Source organism: Fundulus heteroclitus, chromosome 11, assembly GCF_011125445.2.
Source record: "Fundulus heteroclitus isolate FHET01 chromosome 11, MU-UCD_Fhet_4.1, whole genome shotgun sequence".
Taxonomy (NCBI): Eukaryota; Metazoa; Chordata; class Actinopteri; order Cyprinodontiformes; family Fundulidae; genus Fundulus; species Fundulus heteroclitus.
In genome coordinates this window covers 21090423-21110698 of record NC_046371.1, presented here as the reverse complement: position 1 = coordinate 21110698, position 20276 = coordinate 21090423, and the positions used below count along the sequence as shown (strand labels likewise).

The window sequence follows — 20276 nt, the reverse complement described above, 5'->3', positions numbered from 1 at the left end:
AGATCACGAACATCCTGATCTACCTGAACAGAAAACAACTGGTCTGCTGAAGATTTATTCATCGATCTATTTTCTGACTTGCTTATCCCTCATGGGGTCACAAGTGCCTGATGCTTATCTCCATTGTTCAATAGGCGAGAGGCGGGGTACCTGCTGAAGACTGTTGTGTTTACTTTATAAATTAGCACTGTGCCTTTGCAAATTGCTACTGAAACATGGTAAACATAAGTTTACAGTCATTCCCTGATCCCAGTATTGCTTTAGAGGTAAGAAATTAACCAACAGGACTTGTTGGTCAGCTTATACAGAAAGTTCTCAAAATACTCTGCTTATTTTTGAGTTTATCTTGGAAGTAAAGGTAATGAGCTTGAATAATTTATGTTTTTGGTGGTAAGTAGCTTTGTATTTATTCAGTGAACTAACCCTAACCCCTAATTAGAGGAACTGAGAAAACATGAAAACAATGTACAGCAAATAATAATTTGCAAACCAATCTTGGAATTTGGAGAGTCAACATAATTTTTAAATTAGTGACTGATCTCTGAAGATATTCAGTTTTTTTTTTTTATTTCCATTTGAATCATGTTTTCAAACAAAATAGTAACGGACATTTGAATTCCATTTTTATTCATTCTTTATTTGTAGCTTTTATCGTATTCCTTAAAAAGCAGATGAAAAGCAGATTTGGCACATGTACTGGCATGTCATGGTGATTATACATAAACAGAACGTTCCTCCGTGTATAACTATATGTGAGATATCTGTTGAGAGATATTGATAAGTGGTGGATTAGATTTACAGAACTTTCCGCATTGTTACTTAGCAAATAGGCTATAATTTGTCTCAGAATGGTTTGAAGCTTGACTGCTAGATGAAAACATAATCCAGCTCAGCAGCTTTACTGCATTTTATATACTTGTAACAGAATATGGGATAGGTAGAAATAAAGTCTTAGAATTTCAACAAGTTTTAAAACTTCCAAGCAGGGTAGCTCAGCTTTTAAACATGTGCTCTCCAAACTTCCTCTCTCACTTGAATAAATACACACTTTTTGGTTCTGTGCCCCCGTCCAGAAATTCTGGCTTGAGGTATGTGTGGATCTGACATTATGGCTCAGATGTAATATTCCAGCATGACCCACACTGTGCGTACTAGGTAACTTGGGTGACATTAATATGAAAATTAAGTAAGCATCCACTGTCCTCAGTGCCTTATTTATGGTAAAGAAACCTATCGCCCTGAACCGGAAAACAAAAACAAATCTGTGCATTAACCAGTTTAGAAGTTTCCTGCTTGAACATTTCGACATGGAAACCATGTCCATCTCCTCAGAACCTCAGTTGGCGGAAACCTACGCTCTCTGGTTCCCTCCGATTAGTTCCGGCACTTAGTGGGATTAGTGGGCTGGTGTCTCGCTGTTCTGGGTGGTTGTGGGGGGGCTTGAGGCTGCAGGGGTCTGGTGCTCATGTGTGGGGGTTGGGTTGGTCACTGTTGGGAGCCGTTATCTGATCTGGTGGTCAGTTTTGGTGTCTCTGTGGCTGGTGATGTCATGCAGTGGTTTCAGGGGCGGGCTTTGGTGTTAGATGCCAGCCCTGGGCTGGGCGGCCGGGCTGATCAGGGGTGGGGTTGTGATGTGTGGTCAGGGCTCTGGTGCCCGGAGGCCTCCTGAATCCAGGTCGGGGGGGGGGGGGGGGGTGTGCTGTTTACACCTGGAGAGGCATGGGGTTTTTGGGTTGCCTTGTGCATGCCGGCACAGTGGTGGGTTGGTGCAGGTGCCTGGCAAAGTGCTCTGGAGTCTTTGAGGGGTCTGCAGGGTAGTGGAGCAGGGTAGGGTAAGTGTGTGCACACATCTGTCATAGTTGGGGCTGCTTTGCATTGGCTGTGGGGGTGGAAGGATTTGTAGGTAAAAAGCCTCCCTTAGTAAAGCAAATATAGTTTGCATAACTATAGCACCCATAGCACCTTTCTGCTTGAAGCTGAAAAAAGAGAGAGATTGCTAAGAATATTTTATCTTCTTTACATTTTTGAAAATGTTTATGTAAAAATGGGTTCCTGATTCATTAAAGCAGGAAATCATTGTGTTCTTTTTTTCTGGGTCTCAGACCTTTTTAGAGAGAGGTTCTGGACAGAGCTAATTTCCTAGGGCACCTTTGGAACCTTCAGAACTGAGCAAATATTAAAGGTTAATCTTAATTAAATTATAAACTTTAAGTGCAAACATACCATCCACGCACCCATTTTCCTCACATGCCTAATGCATTTTACGTTATTGGAAGACTGGGGCATACAAACTCAGTCACAGAGACAACCAATGTCAATGTGTTTCAGGTCAACCAGACCTACTGGCCAAGTGAGCCCATTGTCACCAAAGAACTGATTGTTCTCCTTGGACAAAATTTTCCCAGTAATTTTTGTAGTCTTCTTTGTTCCACTGAAAGTGACACTCAAAATTTTTGGAGACTTATCTCTACAGTCTGCACTGTGTGCATAGTCATGTTGGCAGTAAGCCGCACTGGTTGAGTTATTGTTCTCTGTGGTGTAGAGTTGCTGCAACCTGCCCAAGCAGCCAAAAATAGACTGAAGGAGCTCACTGTTTCACTTGATCAGACAAGACCGTACCGGCAAATGTTTATATCGCACTACATGCCACACATAATAATACACGAGTTTCAAAATTAGATAAAGCCAACAAGCAAGAAACAGATATGAGTGTTTGATGTAAAATCAGTTCTCCCAACTTGCATTCATAAAATACAGAGGTGTGTCAGCATTTACAGTTATTTAATAAGGAATTACTGTGAAGCATAGGAACAATGATCAGTGGTGAATGAGAGTTGTGTTTTAAACATTAAGACCAGCGGCTATATTTGTGATGTGTACAAAAATCTGTGTAAATATTCTATTGCGATTTTAAAAACTACAAGTATAATCTCCTACACGTTTATTAACTTAGTTTACTGGTTTACACAAAAGTCGCAGCACCAACAATCCCAATAAAATGTATGCACCTAAAACATTATTTAGTGTACACCTTACCTTTTAAAGCTCAACAGTGTTGAGGAATGTTTTAGCAGTATTCCTTGACTTTCTGTTTCCCTGGGGTATTAATGTGACGTGGCACATTTGCTCATTTTTTGTAGTCACATTTCAAAATGGGGAATGCAAGCAACATTGAAAATAATGTTTGTAACTAGGTGTCTGTCTCTTCACAGTTTAGGACCAGCTACAAGAGATAGCTTCTTGCTTAAACTTGGCCGTGGTCTGAGTAAAAACTTGATTGTCTTAAAGAATAGAAACTGTAACAAACAAAACTGGATCAGGACACCCACTTTTGCAGTAGACAACAAATACGCCTTGTCTAAACAGGGTAATTTCACAAACATATACTTATTGCTTATTTTACTTGTCTCATTTTGTACTAAATGTAACTTACTCTAATAAAAATGTGTATACTCTTTTACTTTAGGAATTGCTAAAAAATTTTTTTGAATGTCAGGTGCTTCATCAGTGTATATTCTTGGGGGGGAAAAATCCTCTTATTTCGGTTCATAATTATACATTTGTCAGATTTGATAGCTTATGTACTGTAGCAAGCAATTTTTGTGTGAAATGTTGAAGCTGCTGCATGCTGCAGTCAGACATGTACACTCATGTCTTGTGGTTCTAACATCACCTGTTAGAACCACAATACTATACTATCTAATCTGTAGACTTTTACTAACTCTGTTATAGATTGTGTGGAGCTCATATCGTTTCACTCTTTGACCTATGACCATTTCCTCATTTGCTTAAGAAATACCTCAATGTTCAAAAATTTACTTGGGCACCCCAACACATTTTAACCGTAGACCTTTTCAAAAGTTTAAAATTGCTTTTGAAAACTGTTAACCTTAATGTGAACTATTACAGGTTTGAAATAAACATCAGCATTCCAATATTACTCTTTTTCCTTTTTTTGGGGGGGATATTACTTGGATATTAAAGTAAGGCAATTTTAAAATCTGTAAGACGCATTCTAATATTTTTACACAGCTTTACCTTTTCTCCAGACAGCTATTTTTTATAGACACTTTACTTATTCTGTTCTATGTATGTTCTTCATATAGAAAGATCATTGATGGCGCACCATCCCCTTTATCTAATTTCATGCGTTAATCTTTATCACCTTCTGTGTTAATAACCACTGTATTTGCCTAATGAAGATTCATAACTGAGCATAAAAACACAGAGAGGGTTATCTACTGCAAGTAGGGTGTTACCTATATAATCTTCAAAAATTTTAAACTATTGTATGTATTCAAAATTTAAAGTTCTGCAATAAAACACTGCTTTCCTTCAATTAGCATTCTGGCCTGTCACTGTCTCAGCTTAGTGGAGTGAGTCCACTGTGCTAGCACTCTGCATCCTGCATGTGAGTCTTCGGACCTTCCAGAGGCTAACAGACCCAACATTTTCTTTTAAAAAAAGGCAATAGGTAAGGCTAGTTTTAGCAGTTGGTCTCCTTTTTTTGTACTATAGAATTTTCAAAAACCAGAGCAGAAATATTTATCTCTCATGTCTTATGTTTGTCATTTAGCTTGAAGCGTTGTTTTCCTTTTCTTTAGCTGGATTTTAATATTTTCTTTAAATATTGAAAGGGCTCAACTGGCCACGTTTTACTCAAGATAATACTCAAGGTGAATACTCTTCTTTCCTAAACTTTAGATTTTTTTATATCGCTCTAAAATAGAAAATTATAATGTATTCGGTTCCCCCAATTGTATTCCAGAAACCAACATTTTTATGCAGGTTGTAATTAGCCTTCTGACCATTTTAAATCAGATGTGAGCACATCTGCTTTGTAGATTCTAAAGGCTGCTGACTCCTTCGCTTGGTGACGACCTCCGTCCCCAACTTGAAATCTGTTTCTGCCAAAAAAGTAACTGCCAGTATTTCTACTTTTCTTTTGTTTTAAATCTTGCTCTATAATCATTCATTGGCCTTATTGTTTATGTATCGGTTCTTATTTTTTAGCCCAATTTTTTTTCTTTTTTTTTTTTTTTCTACCCATGTTGTAATGATTGTACCTCAACGAGTCTTTGTACACTATTTGTTTGACATATAATAATAATAATAATAATAATAATAATAATAATAATAATAATAATAATAATAATAATAATAATAATAATAATAATAATAATAAAAAACTCCGTCCCCAACGCTGTAATCTGATTTCCGAGGTAGAGTGAACGCAGCACACATGCCGGCCCAGCGCTCTCGTGAGCGCGCGCACCCCAAAGCGCGTTGCCGCCGTCGCCGGCGCCGCCCGCTCTGCAGTGTGTGTGTGTGTTCGCTTCTCTGCCTCACAGACATGGCTGCTCTAAGTAAGATACCGCACAGCTGCTACGAGATCGGTCATACCTGGCACCCATCGTGTGTACAAGCTGCCGCAGACATAACCAAGGGGGCTCTGGAGGTCTCCTTCAAAATATACGCCCCTCTTTACCTGGTAAGACGCTTTGGGTCTCTGTCCGCAGACTCTGGAGCTAAGTAAAGTTGCCGAGCTAACCGAGTGAGCATAGTTGTTCTGAGCAAAGCACGGAAGATTAGCTAACGCCGCACTTCTGCGGTCCAAGCTCCGAGTTCTGCAGGACAGACGGGATAAAAGCGAGCTTGGTGGTGGAGCCCGTCGGAGCGGAGTGGTTCCGCAGCGAAGGTCACTGCAAGTTGTCCTCTTCAGGAGTTTAGTGCTAGCTCAGGGGGAAGCTCTGCGCTATCCTGCAAAGACTTCAGTTTGTTTTTTTATTTTTACTGATGCCGAGAGGGGAAAAAAAAAAACAAAACAAAAAAACAAAAACAAGGGCTCAGAGACACTGAGTGGTAAAACTTTCTGTTAAATCAGCATTATCTGGTTCTGTTCACAGCCATGGCATGACTCAGCTGTGATTGTGCGCTGCCTGGTAAAAATAGTGTTATGGAGGCATAATTATATTTCAGTGGCTGCAGCTACAATGTCAGCTCTGTCACACACACACACACACACACACACACACACACACCTAGTTTGAACATACAACATTCAGAGAATCATGTCCTTTAATTAAAGTATGCTTGTAGAGCTATGCGTCTCTCGGCCTGGATGCTCAGAAAAATGCAGATTGATGCATTTTCTAGCTAAATTGTTATAAATGTTTTTTTGTTTTTTTTTGCGTGTGGATATTTTAACCGCACAGGCAAGGTCACTTTCATTTAAGCGGCCATAAAATCAAAACTGCCATGTTCGCCTCTTAGGAACAAAGTACAGCCAGGTGAATGGCACGTCTGTAAACTAACTACAAGAACAGCGGGCCTTCACTGGCAGCAGGAGAACTTTTTATTTTTCACTAACACAGAAACATGATTAGCTGTTAAAACAAAAGAATCAACAATTCTTTATACTGCTGCTAAAGTAATGCAACATTTTAGACTCTTAAAGTTCTAATAATCTGGTAGGATTTCTGTATTTGTTCTGGCCTTAAATACAAATGTTTATTAAAAAAAAAATGGAATAAGACACCCACTAAATTTAGTAAATGTTTTAAAAACTAGGGTGCTTATGCTGCAGAAAGTTATTTTTGTTTTTGTTGCCACTCTGCTCTTTATGGTAAGGCAGGGGAAATTTATTTGTATAGCACATTTCGGTACAAAGACAATGCAAAGTGCTTTACATGATGATAAAACAGAATAAAAGCAAGTTGGAATAAAATGTAGAAACAAAATAAAACAGGGGGGGAAATAGAAACTAAAAGCAAATATTAAAATATATTTTAAAATATTATGTATATGACAACAGAAAAATCTTCAGGATGTTCATTATTCTAGCTTGAGTGATTTGTGGCACACCTTGAACGTTTTTTCCTGTTACTGCTGTGGTTTTGTGGTGAGAATATTTCCAGAAAGCCAGAACGGGTCTTTATTGGCAGCAAGATTAAAAACGTGACAGTCTTCTTTTAGCCAACGGAGCGGCCGTGAGCAACAACAAAACTGGATGGGCAGCAGTGAGATACTTGCTGCTACAAACAGTAAAAAGCTCTGGTCACTCGAGTCGGGCGCTTCCTTTGGGTGTTGCTGCTGTGCCATTGAAGCTTCATGAAGCGTTCTGCACATCTGGGCCTCAAACCCCTTTTTTCAGGCGAGCTGTTGCAGCAAAAATAGCTGCACCGAAAGGCAGAAGCACTTAAAAGCATCGATAAGTCCTACGTACCCCGGGACAGTGACTTTCAGTAAATGCTGCGGCTCCATGATTCACTACGCCTTTCTTCGCTTTGGTTGAGAAGGCTCTAGAGTCCCGTGTTGCGTTCCATTTGCAGTCGGAACTCGGAAATCCCGGCTTCCGATCGGAAAGATCAACTGTGACGGCCGCTATTGTCGGACTATGTCCTCGGAAAGTCGGAGAAATTTTAGGAGGGAGATTGTAGGATCCAACATGGCAGCTCCTCGCAACAACAACAGTGAGCTGTGACGAAAACATGTTTATGCTACAGTTGTAACAAATTAAAAAGTGGTGTTTGCAGGTGGAAAGTACAGCTTTAAAAGACGTTTATAAAAGAGGTACTGTGAACAAAACAACAGCTCTCCTGGCCAGTGACATGTTGGAAACTTGTTTTTTATTTATTTTCGGACTGTATTAACTGGAATGCTTTTTACTCTGGTTTACCCCCTTTTTTTTTTAGAGCTCTGGTTACCGTATTTATAAATGTAGCCTCAACAAAACTGTTTTTGTTTTTTAAATTTAATTTCGGTCATGCTTACATAGGTTCAGGAAACGTTGCTCCCCTGTGAAATCAAGCTGCTGCTCCGTTCCTCTCATGGTACTTTTCATTGGTATTCAGCCCCAGTTCTAGCTTGGGCTGGACGATATAGAAAAAAAGCATATTGATTAAATGGAACTCATATTGATCAATATCGATAATTATCAACAAATTCAAAACGTATTTTAAGTGCAGCCCTGGCCATTTTATGCTGTGGCTTAGCGACCTATCTTTAGATACAGAACACACAAACATTTCAAACTAAACCCTTTATTCAACCAACTTTTTACCAAAACCGCAAGTTTGTAAAAAAAAGAACATGAGCTCTCTGAACTCTTTGAAGGGGGCGGCGCTTGGTTCCTAGGTCTTTGTTTGTGATTGGTTGGGAGGATGTAATGACTGTAGTATTAACCTACATTATAAGCTAGAATGCAAAAAGGAAGGAAAACTCTTCTATTGAACTTTTTATTGAACTTTTTTCCTGTTATGTTATATATATATATATATATATATATATATATATATATATATATATATATATATATATATATATATATATATATATATATATATATATATATATATATATATATATATATATAGGCAGCAACAACATTTGAGGAAGAGTTGTAGGCACATTTTGCATTGAAGTCTTTGCTGCTAAATGCAGAGTTGTGCCGCATCCTCACAGGGGAAATAAGCAGCATTAGATTACATGGATATAAATAACAAATGCTAATAGACAGTAAGGTAAGGACCACTTCAGGAGTCGCATCGCATATTCTTTTTACTCCTTGGCTCCCCATATTTCAGAGTAATGCTGACCCAATAAACCTGCGGAGCATGAATGCAAAGTCAAATGTTTTTTTGCCGTTCCATATAACCCTCATCACTAAAGCATGACTTCTCACTGCTTTCAGGATTCAGTGATCAGGCACCTGAAACCTAGTCAATAATATCTGACTGTGTGTTGCAGATAGCAGCAGTTCTACGGAGAAAGAAGAAGGATTATTATCTAAGGAGGCTCCTGCCTGAGATCCTGTGGTCTACCTCTTTCCTAACTACCAATGGAAGTCTCTTCATTGTTTTCTTCTGCATCCTCAGGTCAGTAGTGCCAACAGGTGGCAAAGACACTGCCAAGAGGTGAATTAGTTTGTTAAACCAGCCTCATATTTATGGATTTTTTTCTTTTCAATCGACGCTCCGTTGGTGTGGCAGATGTGTCTGTGCTTGCTGCTTGATTTGATCAATTATAAATTACATGTTGACAGTTTTACAGTTTTAATCTGAAGGTAAAATCTCAGTATGTTGTTTTTCTAAAAAAAAAAATATCTAGCACACCTACAGTTTTAATTATAGTTACTATTTTCTGCCTTTTTTTAATAAATGAAGCATTAAAGTCACTTAAATCCTTTCAAAAGTCAGAGAAAAGCAGCATTCCAATGTTAGTGTGTGAGAGAGCCTCTTTAGGACTGTACTACACATATAAGTAACCTGTGATGTCCTCAGTTAAAGGCGGTTTACTGTTGAGCTGATCTCCTGAGCTAACCTGGCTAAAACAAGACATAACTCTTCTGATCACTGATCTATTAATCTAACGTTGAATTACACCCTTAAATTAATATGGCGTGCTAGTAAAGGTGATCTGAACGTATTTCCTTTATAATTACATTCAAATGCTTTGTGAAAAGTACATTTAGGTTCAATCTAGGTGGATTTTCTTTGGAAACCTCGTCATCCACTGAAGCCTTGAAAATCTGTTGACGTTCCTACGAGTGAAAGTATTGGTCTCACTTTAGGAAGTTGCTTGGAGCGTTTTACCCGTGGTCTTCCGGCTTCGGTGCAGCTCTGCCGGCCTCCTACATTGCCATCCTCCTGGAGCGTAAGAGCAGGTCAGATTTTTGTCTTGTTGCTCCGCTTTAGTTGCATATTTGGCATTTGAGAGGGGAAAAAAACAAAGCCTTACTTGATTTTATTTTTAATGCTGTCATACATGTTTTTAATTTTTTAATTTATGATATCGCTTTCTTTTCTTCACCCCCACCAGGAGAGGTCTGCTGACGATATACATGGCGAATCTGGTAAGGTTCAATTACCAATCATCTGGCTCAAGGGAAGCAGTGCACCTGCGTCCTTTCCAGAGCATGGTTATGGTGAGCTAATTTGTTTTGACAGGCTAGTGAGACTTTGTTCCGCATGGCAGTGACGCGAGGACTCGTCAAACCCATTAGACACGGAGAGGTAAGATCAAAAGAGGTCAAGGAAAGCCGGTCTCCTGAGTAGTCGTACTTTTTTTTTTTTTACGATTGAATCTGTTGCAGCTAATATAACACAAACAGCAAAACGTCCTGCATGACTCTTGTTTTGAAATTCCGATATGAAAACATCTTTCGGTTTTACTAGGGTGTGACTAGAGTTTGACTACGATATTGAAAGCATCTTGCAATGGTGATGTCTGTTGCAATATTTGCCCATTTTCTTCTTTCCTCCCTAAATATTACATTAGCTCATAAAATGCTAAATTACAACAATTAGGTTACGTCAGCCAACAATTACTGCACTCCAAAAACTCATTTGCTGTATGAATATCACATCCGATGATATTGCAATGACAATATAGCCATGGCACATTGTGCAGCTTTAGTTCTGTGTGAAGATATTACTTCCAATCAGCCAGTACCATTTTATTACTTTAATTGTAAACCTGAACAGCTGGCATTATGCTGATGACATGTTTGTTTATCTTTTGATGCTCCCTTATTAGGTGCTCTTGTTCTGCATAACTTCATCAATCTTCATGTTTCTCTTCAAGTAAGAGCATTCATTGCATTCCACACATTGGGAATAACCTTAAAACTGTCACTAAACAGTATTAATACACCTTTTTCCAGATTTGATGGCATTACAACCATAAACTTGAGTGTGTTGTATTTGAATTTTATGTGGTGTGTGGAAGGACAAAGGATACATGGTTTTTAAAGGCTTTTAGAGATAAAACGCTTTAAAGTTTTGCCTCCTTTCCCCAGATTTCATGAAACAGAATCAGTTGTCTGTTGATGTCCATTAAGTTGTTAGCAGATTCCCCCTCTGTGTGATTTATCCTTTGTCTAAATTCTGAAGGCCTCAAAGGTTCAACCTTAGGGAACAAATGGTAGCAAGCAACACGGCAGACAGGCTAGGATAGAATGGTGGAAAAGCCTAAAGCAGGGTTAGGTTGTTAAAGAGAATAAGAAGCTTTAAACAACTCACAAAGCTCCCCTGAGTCCGTCAGAACCATCCGTGGTAACTCTGGAGGAGCTTCGGAGATCTTCAACTCAGGTGTGAGAATCTGTAGACGGATCGCAGTCAGTCATTGCTCAGGCCATTTAGAGGGAAATGGTGCGTGGATCAGACGAGACTAAAGTTAAACTATTCGTGCGAAATGCGACGTGTGGTAGAAAACTAACTAAACAGAACATCTCCAGTGTGAAACATGGGGGTGGCAGCATCATGCTTTGGGGATGCTTTTTGTCCGTAGGAACATTACAGCTGACCATCTGTAACCAACTTTGAAAAACCATGCATCATTTTGCCTTGACTTAACGCTACTTTCTGTCACATAAAATCCCAATAAAATGGTTTTCTTTAGTAATGTAATGACGTTTTGAAATAGCCTGAGATGTGAATATTTTCACAAGACAACTGTGGAAAAAGGACGAGAGCGGAAAGTTTGAGATAAACTTGGTTTTATGTTGCAGGAGTAACGACGGCCTCAAAGGCTTTGCGTTTTCTGCATTAAAGTAAGTCCTCCCTGCTTGTTTGCGAGTGCTCCGTGTTTAGAATGCCAGCGGCGTTTCTGTGAGTCTTGTAAGTCTGAGTTTGGATCCCGTCACAGATTCATCATTGGGAAAGAAGAGATCCCAACTCATTCTAACACGGCAGACCCTGTTAGCACAAGGCCTCGCCAGAGAACTGCCGCCCTAGAGACCGAAGCCTCGCAGGCATTGGCAGAAAGGCCCGACCTCAGGAGGACAGGTCTGCTAGCCTACACCAGGAAGCTGCTGGAGTCAATGTGAGAAACAAAAACATCTCCATGTAGACCAAAAAAAAAAATGCATCATGGGAAGTGGCTCCAAGCACTAACTGCTTTGTATTTATTAATCCAGATGCAGACATGGTCCAAGACACCGATGTTGTAAGCATTACCAGGATAACTGCATTTCCTACTGTGTTAAAGTAAGCCTCCTTATTTAATTTCCCTAAATAACAGATGTAAAGTGCTCCTTAATATATACAACGTGGAACCCAGCAATCATGATGTGCCACTATTCTCCCCTCAGGGTTTTGTCAGGATGTTCAGCATCGGCTATCTCATCCAGTGCTGTCTCAAGGTGCCCTCAGCGTTCAGGCAGATGTTCTCCAAACCGTCTCGGCTCCCTTCTGTCTTCTACAACAAAGAGAACTTCCAGCTTGGGGCCTTTCTAGGCTCTTTTGTCAGTATTTATAAGGTGTGTGCTTTTATTTCTTGTTTCTGTGCTTTTCTAATGTTCAGTTTCCTTTCTCATGCGCTATTCAGAATATCCTAAAACGTCCTCAACTACGTGTTGTGCTGCTTCTTTTTTAGGGAACAAGCTGCTTGTTACGCTGGGTGCGTAACATTGATGATGAACTCCACGCACTGATAGCTGGTAAGAAAATAACCCGCAGAGCAATCTTCTGTGGGGTTTTGCTCGGCCTCTGCTGATTGGAAAACATGTCACATGTGTCCTTTTCTCCTTTCTCCTCCATCTCTTAAGGCTTCCTGGCTGGTGTCTCGATGTTCTTCTACAAAAGCACAAGTATAACCATGTACCTCTTCTCTAAGCTGGTGGAGGTAAATGATACCAAGTCTTAAAGCAGAATCACACTTTGTGTCAGAAAAAACAAATGTTTTTGATGATAGATAGCGGAGAGAACATTACGTTGCTGGGGGAGGCAGTAAAATGTCAAGGACACAGAAAGATTCTGCTGCAAAGGATCGCAGGCAAACAGAAAACTAGGTTGAAAAGAAACTGTTAACTCTGAAAATCTGAGAAAGTTCTGCCTACATCGAGATGCACTGGATTTCTTTATGCAATTGCTTTTGATTGTACAATTAATGGTTCCATTAATTTTTTTTAAATAATACTGTAGTAATTTAATTTATTGTGGTGTTTCATAACTTAAAATAACTTAAGCAATCTTCAGCATTCAGCTACATCTGGGGAATAAATCTGATGTGACACAGAGGCGTGTTTCTCTTACCCGCTGACCACTAGGCTAGACTAGGACACATAATTATCTGATATAATTATCTAATTATAGCGAGCAGGATGGTAATGGATGTTTGGAAGATCTCCGAAACTCACAGTTGTAGAGCTGTAACCAAGACTGGAAATCTGGTAATCATGGCAATCAGTATGTTAGAAGGCAGGACAGGAAGCATCATTGTTCTTCCTACCATCACAAATGTAAAAGTGTGGCGTTTGCTTCCGACGGCGAATCCCTTGGGTCAGCAGCTTATACCCGCCTTGTAAAGCGGAGTGGAGGACATGTAGTACAAAAAGACACAGGCTCTATTAAAGACATTATTAGTCAGTGGCATGAAATGTGTTTTGAAATACCAGGAGGCTTTAATAAATATCTGGTGGCCTCTGTCATAAAGCTGAAAATGTAGAATAATGATCCTGAAAGATGTCAAAACCAACTCAGAAATGGTTCACCAAACACAAAGGCAGCCTTCTTTCATGATCCAAGCTTGTGAAATGTTACAGTAGAAGTCTAAATGCTGTCCTGTTCAGAAAGTTTTGTCAGTTAGTGTGATACCCAGAATTAGCAAACGAAACACAAGTATTTCTGTTTTCTGTTCCTGAATATGTAGACATGTTACATTTTTAAACTGTATTTTAAGGTTTTTACATATCCTTACCTGCCATGCCAACTAGTAATGGTAAAGATCATGTCCACATTTTTGTTGATAAAGGTGATTTTATTGCAGGTCCTGGGCAGCTGAATATTCTTAACTCGTTTTTCTGGACTGGATTTTAGTAAAGATAAATTAGTCTCTGTCTAAACCAGTTGAGAGCTGCCACACAGATGCATTTAAAAAAAAAAAAAACATGTTAGCTTCATTAAGAAAAAAAAAAGCTTCCACATGTGGTTTCCATTTTTATTTTGAAGGTTCAAATATCCTACTGTGTTACAATAGATATTTATTGACTGAGTTCTGTAAAAGCAAACTGGTTAAACCAGTCACAAAATCACATTGGTACCAGCACAGGTTACAAATTTTTAGGACATTGACTTAGCCGTCACTTATGTGAATGTTGTGGTAAACTGTTTGTATTTGGAGTTGATCTACAGTATCTACTAATCTCAAATTAATCAGAATTAGACGTGTTTTTATGGTTGACAGTACATAATATCTCTTTTTTTCAGACCATGTATTTCAAAGGCATTGAAGCAGGCCGGTTCCCTTACTTTCCACATGCAGATACAGTTATCTATGCCGTCTCCACTGCTATCTGTTTTCATGCTGTAAGTAAGACAGACACTTAGCTGCTGACCTGAATATGCTTGTTGTGCATTTTTTTTCTTCCTGCTGAGTAAGGATATGTCTGACTCGTGACATTTCCACAGGCAGTAATGGAAGTCCAGAACCTCAGACCTTCATACTGGAAGTTCCTGCTGCGTTTGACAAAGGGCAGGTACGGTCGGTCATATGCTATAAAAACCAGAAGGTCTTCCTGTGCTTATTTCACAACTAAACTGACACGAAGAGTCGAGGGATTGCCACCCACAAAAACTCTGAGAATATCCAGATTGATTTGACCAATTTTTTTTTTAGTTCTGGATAATAAATGAAAATGAAAAAAGAAAAATATTTGCATTTTGAGACTCCATTCCCTGTCCCATTGTGTCAATGTTCCTTCTGTTCGTCAGCCTTCCTGCTACGACGACAAGTTTTGTATTCTTCTAAAATAGGCCCAAAAGGACAAGACATTTGGGATTACATTTTTGACAAGGCAAAATATGTAAGACTACTCAGAATGCTGAGGGCCTGAGCACATTCTGAATTCACTTCATTGGTACGTTTTAGGACCCGTTTTAAAGTCGCTGCACTCCCGTACACCTGCCCGCTCCCTTAGGTCTGCCAACCAGCAGATTGTCCCTACATCCAAGTGGAAACCAGGAGGAGCTCGTGCTCCAAAGTTGGGTATTGCTCTGCCCTTGCATGTCAGGCAGGCCTCCTCTCTTTCAGAGTTTAAGCCTCTGCTCGAAACACACCTTGTTGTGGAAGCCTTTTGCACATTCTGAGAGGTTGACTCTGTTTTTAATTCTAAAATACACAATATCTTGTCTATTTTAGCTGGTCTGTGTTTTACTGGGCTATTTAAATTTTACTGTTATTTCCAATTACAGCACTTTCTTGACCTTTGTTATTATTAGTGTTGCACCGATACCGATACCTGTATGGGACAGGGCCCCTATCCAGCACTAAAATGGTGGTATTGGTATCGGCGAGTACCAACAAATAGGCACCGATACCATTTTGATGTTTGTATGTCACTTGAACGCAGCCTTCTCTCTCCCGACTAGTATTATACATGTTATATAAGTTGATGAAAGTTGCACTATTTTGGCCTTTCAGAGCCAAAACCCAGGGTTTAAAAGAGATTATTCAATTTCATTGAAATTCATTTTACTGTCTTACTACTATTATACATGTTATAATTTCTCGAATGTTGCACTATTTTGGCCTTTGAGAGCCAAACGTTTATTCAACTATTGTCACCCATTCCAGTTAGGCAATAAAAAGTTCTAGTACCCCAAGTAGTATGCAGTTTTTCATATATACACACACACATCACTTTCAAACAGATGGTATCGTTATCGGCCAATACTGCACAGCCAGGTATCGGGTATTGGGGCCAAAAAATGGCATCGGCGCAACACTAGTTATTATAAAGTGCCTTCTAACTAAAGGTACCATGAAATGGTAGAATAAGATATTAATGATATTGAGGAATTTCCTACACCAAACTCAAATGACGCTAAACTAATAAGAGTGAGGCACAATAAATTGTACAGTGGGAGAGAGAACGTATCACTATCAGGTCAGTGGACGCTGTTGTATTCTTACAAGGGTTTATTCTGTCTCCCCGTTTCTAGATTTGCTCTGATGAACCGGGAGCTGCTCGACGTGTTCGGGACAGAGGCGTCCAGGAATTTTAAAGGCTTTGTGCCCAGACTGGACCCTCTCTGCACCACAGCGCTCAGCCGGACTGTGCTTCCACCTGGAGGGGACGCCAAGCTCGGGTGACTTGAGACAACACTCTAGCAAGACGCCCTTCCCCTCTTGCAGAGAACGTGGACAAAACTGACTGTTCCTTGAGAGCTTCTTACGGCTTTCGTAAAAGTGACATACCTCTGACCGCCTCACCAGGAGAAATGGTGAGGTCGTAGTAAAAGCTGGGATACAATTTTGGATGATGCAAAAGCCGAAGATCGCGGCAAAGCTGGACGTTGTGAGTGTTCATTTTGAAGCAGCACCAGTAATCATACTGACAGTGACTGAACACTCACAGGTAGCTGAGTAAAATAAATAGAACGATGCATAATTACCTATAATATATAATTTAGTAAAAAGTAAAATTGTAGTCTAAAAATCTCAAAAGGAAGCCCTTTTCTGAGCAGCAGTCCTGGCAGAAACTACACACACGTCAAACCTACTGACAATCAATTGAGTCTGTTCTTCAGTTCAGTTCTTAGAACTTTGTATGTTTTCACACAGCCGCTTGTTTCCTGGTGATAAGAGCGTTGATTAAAAAGCAGCCACTTTCAAAAGATGTAGTTGTGAAAATACTTTGATAGCTAATGAAATAAATGCAGTAAGACGTCGGCTAACGCAACCCAACTAATCCCTGCATCACATTTAGAACAAGAGTAACAACAATGACTTCAAAACACCAGAGACTTCTTCTGCTAACATTTATTTTATTTTCATTGAGCTAAAGGTTAAAATTAAGCAAAGACATTTGTATTTTTACAGTTTTGTTTGAACAGAAGTCCAATTTCTTTAGAAATCTCAGGCTGGAGGGATGCAGATCATCTCGGTTCCACTATTGCTTCCAGTGTTCAGTCCCTTATTGGGGAAGATTTCTGAGGTCGGCAGTTTTTATTGATAATTTTATTGACAAAAAAAAAAAAATGCTTACATTCTTTTTGTTGTCCAGTCATAATGTCTTGCAGTTTCTGGGTCACGTTTCTGTAATCGATGACTGATTGCATTGTGTGATTGCTTTTGTTCAGGTAAGGGATGGAAAGCATAGACTTAATAAAAAATGGACGGAGTTATTGCTTTGTTAGTTACTGGTATGTGCGTGCATATGTCGAACTGAAAGTCTGACGGTTTTTTTCTTGTCACTATGCATAACCCGCTCTACATTATGAGTTCAGGGTTTTAATTTAAATTGTTTACAAAAAGCTCCACCCATTCATTAAATCATTCCACAGACAAAAGATTTTAGGAACAATGTTTAGATGTCAACAGACGGAGGTAATAATTAATGATGACTCATGATAAGCCACTTTTAAAAGCTCTTGGTAGGTGTTTATTTTAGATTAATAATTAGTCACAGTGACAGTCAGACAGTGTATTGTTTTAAACTAAATGGCATGTACAATTAGGGAAATTTCCTTCACAAAAATACTCAGCGATATCATTGAATATAAGTTAGCTTGCTGGATTTCAATCTAACAAAAAAAAGTGAAATCTTTTCTTTTTTCCAAAATTAAGTAAAAACAAACCTGGTTTATGCTTTTTAAATGTGAAAACCTTTCACTGTGGGCATTTTTTTCTCTCCATTCAAAAATTTGAAGTTTCACTACAGCTGGTTTGATAGCTCAAATGTTACCATCCGAGCTAAATATATGAAATGAAGGCCAATTGTTTTCATTTTGTTTCCAGATTGGCAGAGAAGTCTTTTCGAGTGCTGATTTCATTTTATTAATCAAGGAATTGAAATTTACGTGACCAGTATATTGACAGCAAGTGAAAAACTGAAACTATTTTGGTGTATTGAAACTAATTGTCTGCCTGAGAGCTTCACCATCTAAAAAAAACTGCCTGCTTATTTGCTCAACAACTAAAGAATCTGCAACATTCCTGTCGTCTTCTAACTTTTCAACATTTTTCTTACGCACCTAACACCTCATGTGCCCTTCAGCATGTGTCACTTGAGCCCTAGAGTTGCAGGTTTTATCGCACCAACTTTCACTTTGTTACCAAGTAAACTTTGGTATCAAGCAAGTTACTTGGTTGTATAACCTTCTGATCCGCAAAGATAAAGCCTGTTATTTTGAGGTTTGGCTTGTCAAATTTGGATGGACATGTTCGACAAAAGTTTTGCCTCTTGTACAGGAATTCTGTGACGTTGGAAATATTCTCTTTTTTCATGGTCATCTATTCTGAGCCACAAAAGGATGAAAGACCAAAACAAATGGTACATGCTTTATCTTTATGGGACAAGATAGTTTCCATTTTTAGACATGAAAGGGTAATCGGAGGGTGAACAGTCAATAGGATTACTTTCATTTGAGTGCAAATAACGGCTTCATCAAGTAATAGTTTTATGATTTGTTTTTTTTTTTTAAAACACAAGCACATTAATAGGAAATCTCTATTTTTTTTCAGTAATTCATGAGAGAAGTTGATGCTGTTTGGTGAATACAGAATGTTTTAAGGCACTTCAGCAGCTTTAAATCTGCCAGAGTATGATTATGCTCCTTTTCCCGTAACCTTTAGTTCGGGTTCACTATTACGGTTAAGAGAGAAACAACAATGCCAGTTTTCTGACTTTGATTAAAAGCAGACATGATCAAAAATGAATCTCTAATATGTTCTAAATTCTGTTTCTTTCAGGGTGTAAATTAAAAATCTTTTTTTTTTTTTTTTTCCCCCAGTCATTGCTGGCTTTCTGTGAACTGGATCACACTGACATGCTAGAGAGAGAAATGAACTTTAGCCCTATTAAAATAATTTCACAATAAAAGCACATTGACATGAGTTCTTACTAAGAAAGGAATAGTAAAGCTGCACTTGGTCACTGTGCTTATCGGAAGGGTACGTGTTGTAATGTAAAATTAGTTTTACAAAGTTTTTTTTTTTTTTCTTAAAATTTAACAGGTAAAAAATCTTTACACTTGCACATGCCTGTCTATATATCAGTCAGTTCAATTTTGAAATACTTCAATTTCAAGAATGGTAAACATTCACATTACTGTAAACCTGAATGAGACAAAGTCACCCTGCAGTCAAATGAGATTATTCTACCAGACTTGTCGGGTATAAAGATGGTAAGAGGAGGGTTTTTTATACATTAGACTATGTCTGAACTTTACCGCTCACATGCTTGTAGCTGTGCAGTTGTACACCCTGTTACCCTGTGTTAAATGTGAATGTCTGCTTACACCCAGATATACCTGGAGTTCTTATTTGGTGTTTTAAACTGGGATGAAAGGATTTGTTGGTATATTCATTTTGCATAAATCCAATGCTGAACCTAATTGTTTTTATGTTGATTTTTTTTTTCTTTCAAACTGTTTTTGCAAAAGAACTGGATGCCATGTGTAAGAATTTGGTGGGCATGAAAAATATCCCTAAAACCATAAAAAAATATTTTCTTTTTGAAAAGGGAGGAGGTTGCTTCATACAAATTATTTCATTCTTGGAAAAGAGTGAAACACAGGCTCATTTTAAAGGTGATTGCTATCACAAAACTTAACAAAGACAGAAACTTCTTTGCTTTTTTTCCCCCCATGAAAGTTTATATAGACTATATATTTTGTGAAATCTTGCACACATTTCTGGAAGTCATTCAAACTGCCAGGTTGTTTACGTTACATTATGTAAATACTTAACTTCTGCTCAGTTTAAGAGGCACCTGACACTAACACCAGAAACCACAAATATGACAAGTATATGGGGGAAAAACTGAAAGATTCTGAAAGATTAAAACTGTATGTATGTATGTATATATATATATATATATATATATATATATATATATATATATATATATATATATATATATATATATATATATATATATATATATATATATATATATATATATGGGGAGATTGTATAAAGTGTGATATATTAGGAAAATAAAATGTTCATAGTTATATTGTAATTGTTTTTGGAATTAATGTAAAGAGGGTTTATATTAAAATTACTCTTAATCTAAATTCTGGGCTCTTTTTTTTTTTTTTTTTTTTTACTGATTTTGTAGTTGTGTAGCTTATCAACCAAATGTCTTTAGGCTTTTTTTTCTCACAGCAGTGGGTAAAGTATCTGGGCTTTTAGGTTAAAACTAGTATTTCTTATATTTATTTTAGTTCTACAGAAATTAAACTAAAATGATGAGTAGTTTCTGAACACTGCATTATAGTTTTTTTTAAGTGTTTTTGATTTTATTGAATAAGTACATCCAGAAAAAAAAT

At 38.3% G+C, this 20276-nt stretch overlaps 1 protein-coding gene across 2 annotated transcripts; it reads left to right on the top strand.

The window, feature by feature from the left end:
* The first annotated feature begins 5284 nt into the window (after positions 1-5284).
* Positions 5285-19337, top strand: tmem135 (transmembrane protein 135). Of its 2 annotated transcripts, XM_036143088.1 has the most exons (15): positions 5287-5491; positions 8749-8876; positions 9572-9664; positions 9820-9853; positions 9948-10013; positions 10537-10583; positions 11510-11551; positions 11647-11823; positions 11918-11987; positions 12092-12259; positions 12376-12439; positions 12548-12624; positions 14208-14306; positions 14409-14476; positions 15942-19337. In XM_036143088.1, exons 1-15 carry the CDS (start codon positions 5354-5356, stop codon positions 16090-16092), a joined length of 1422 nt encoding a protein of 473 aa, XP_035998981.1. In that variant the 5' UTR covers positions 5287-5353; the 3' UTR covers positions 16093-19337. The 2 variants fall into 2 exon arrangements, with proteins under 2 accessions (XP_035998980.1, XP_035998981.1); XM_036143087.1 differs by lacking the exon at positions 9948-10013 and having other exon boundaries at positions 5285-5491; positions 9820-9925.
* The last annotated feature ends 939 nt before the right edge of the window (positions 19338-20276 follow it).